This window comes from Chanos chanos, chromosome 13, assembly GCF_902362185.1.
Source record: "Chanos chanos chromosome 13, fChaCha1.1, whole genome shotgun sequence".
In the NCBI taxonomy this organism is placed as follows: Eukaryota; Metazoa; Chordata; class Actinopteri; order Gonorynchiformes; family Chanidae; genus Chanos; species Chanos chanos.
The window spans coordinates 1,395,001-1,397,365 of NC_044507.1; the positions used below are offsets into that span (position 1 = coordinate 1,395,001).

At 44.2% G+C, this 2,365-nt stretch overlaps 1 protein-coding gene across 3 annotated transcripts in view; it reads right to left on the bottom strand.

Annotated features, from left to right (window-relative positions):
- The window catches only part of LOC115825940 (B-cadherin), a 15,807-nt gene extending 14,075 nt beyond the window's left edge, over positions 1-1,732 (bottom strand). For all 3 annotated transcript variants that reach the window (XR_004025793.1, XM_030789608.1, XM_030789607.1), the window contains exons 1-2: positions 1,307-1,732; positions 525-642 (exon numbers count right to left, since the gene is read on the bottom strand). Coding sequence is in view for 2 of the 3 variants with exons in the window: in XM_030789608.1 (XP_030645468.1) it covers positions 525-642; positions 1,307-1,357 (169 nt within the window). In the remaining variant the exon portion in view is untranslated. The remainder of the gene's footprint in view (positions 1-524; positions 643-1,306) is intronic.
- Between the last annotated feature and the right edge of the window lie 633 nt (positions 1,733-2,365).

Below are 2,365 nucleotides of genomic sequence, written 5' to 3' on the forward strand. Positions count from 1 at the left end.
ACACACACACACACCCCAACATACGCACAAACACACACCCACACACCAACATACACACAAACACACACACACGTACACACCATGGCATACACACCCACACACCAACATACACACAAACACACACACACGTACACACCATGGCATACACACACACACCCCAACATAAGCACAAACACACACACACACACACACACACGGTACACACACACACACACCATACACACATCATGGTTATTTTACAGCAATCCCCACAGTTTGGTGATCTGGTAACAAAGTTCAAGGTTCTCTCTCTCTCTGTCTCTCTCTCACACAGACACACACAGACCCACACACACACACATACAAACACACCCACACACAAACACACCCACCCACACACACACACACACACACACACACGCAGACACACACACACACACACACACCATGCGTCTGTAGGATCATCTAGATGACCAATCCTTTCTGTCCATCCTGTCTCCACATGCTGAATAGGGTGGAGTGTGTCATTGGTTCTAAATGCATACCTTTCCGTATATTCTGACCCTGGTGGAGGTCCGCCTGGGTCACACTGAAGGTAAAGGTGTCTGACTGCTCACAGGACTGACAGCCAACCAACTCACGTTGGGATCCCCAACTCACAACCTATAACACAGACAACCACACAAGACAAGAAGGCAAGCAAATAGCATGTCTTTCACAAACACAGTGAGTCCTTCATATCAGCACACGCAGCTCTGAGTTCAGATTTCTCACACTGTCTCTAACATACGGCAGGTACGCTCTCAAACCTCCTCAACTCGGCCTCAAAACACTGTAACTGCTATTATTCACAAATCCACGGTTAGTCAAAACTTTAAAAGATATCAGAGTGTTTCTACTGCCAATGAACTGAGACACAAATAGCCTGAATTGCACGCAAGTATGGAAAATGACTAAAGACAGACATTTACAGCATTATATCATATAATAAATATAATACAGAGAGAATTTCAAACACAAAGTTGGGACAGTAAAATCTAAAACGGTTCCCAAATGGCTAGCTTTCGTTTCTTATGTCTGATGTTGAGGTTAATCAAACACTAAAAGCCAAACGCAGAAAAAACAAGGGGAAAAATACACTGAACCTGCACAAAAGAAAATTTGCCGAGAATCTGAAGTGATTTTAAATCGACAGAGAAAGCCTCGCGGGTGTTCGTTTACTTTACTACGTTAACGGTACTGATTGAGAACTGAGAACTATGCTATACACAGGAGCGGCATTTGCGATGCTATTTCGTTCTGTTTCTGTGTGTTTGAAAGCTCTTACCTGCACCAAGAGGAGAAAGATGCCGTTTTCTATGCCCCGATGTCGCAGCATTTGTCAAGTCTTGTTGAAGCTCAGTCGAGTACCAGTTCACTTACAGCAGTCCCCCTCGTGTTTTCCGCAGTTCACGTGTTCGCGTCTGCAATGGTCTTCTCTCTCAAACGGTTTCACAGAAACTGATTGAGATATATGGCAAGTCCTATGCCATTCATAGAACCTTGATAATTAATTTAATCACATTGCAATAATAACTGGGAGACTTGAGGGGAGAAAAAGATCTTGATTAGACGCTCTTTAGTTGCTTTGTCCTGTTTGGCCCATAAACTAATGCCTCTCAAAAGTTTCGTGTGAATCTGGACTTTTCGTTCCAAGCTGGAAAGCTCTGGGAGAAATACAGTCTACTCCCCTGCAGTTAATGGAAGAAAAGTTCACGGACCCTCTGTCTCTGGGGAGTTTGGAGGCTTATCTGTCACAGAGCCTCGTGTCTTGTTTGGACACACTTATCTCAAACATGCGCCGATTTGGAGGTTAATTAAGCCAGAATGAGGAATAGCGCACAGTTTCGCTGCCTCGGGCACATATCTTGGGGAGATAAACCATACATTTCATATCTGGATGATTTAATACGCTCTCTGCGTTAGTGATCTATAAGCTGTATGCACGGTACTCTTAACAGCATTGGCTGTCTTTATATAACTTTACTCGAATAGTTCACCTATCATTGTCATCATCATGAACCCGTGCAGTAGCCTTGCTCTGGACGGTGAAAGAGAAAATGCTCTGTAAATTCTGTGGAATAATCTGAATTTGATCAGAGTGTGTAGAGTATAAACCAGCCCGCTCTGTTTTTCCTCTCCTGTGGAACTGCTGCTCCTGTGTTGAGCAAATGGAGGAATGCGGGTAGGATACACAGACGCACACACACTGCTCAACAAGTCCACGTTGGTGACACAGTTTTCACATGCTCTCTCTCTGTCTCTCTCTCTTTCTCTCTCTGTTACACGTGCATGCATACAGACATGGAGTGTCATGTCTCTCTGGCTGAATGTTTCTCTTGGCTAA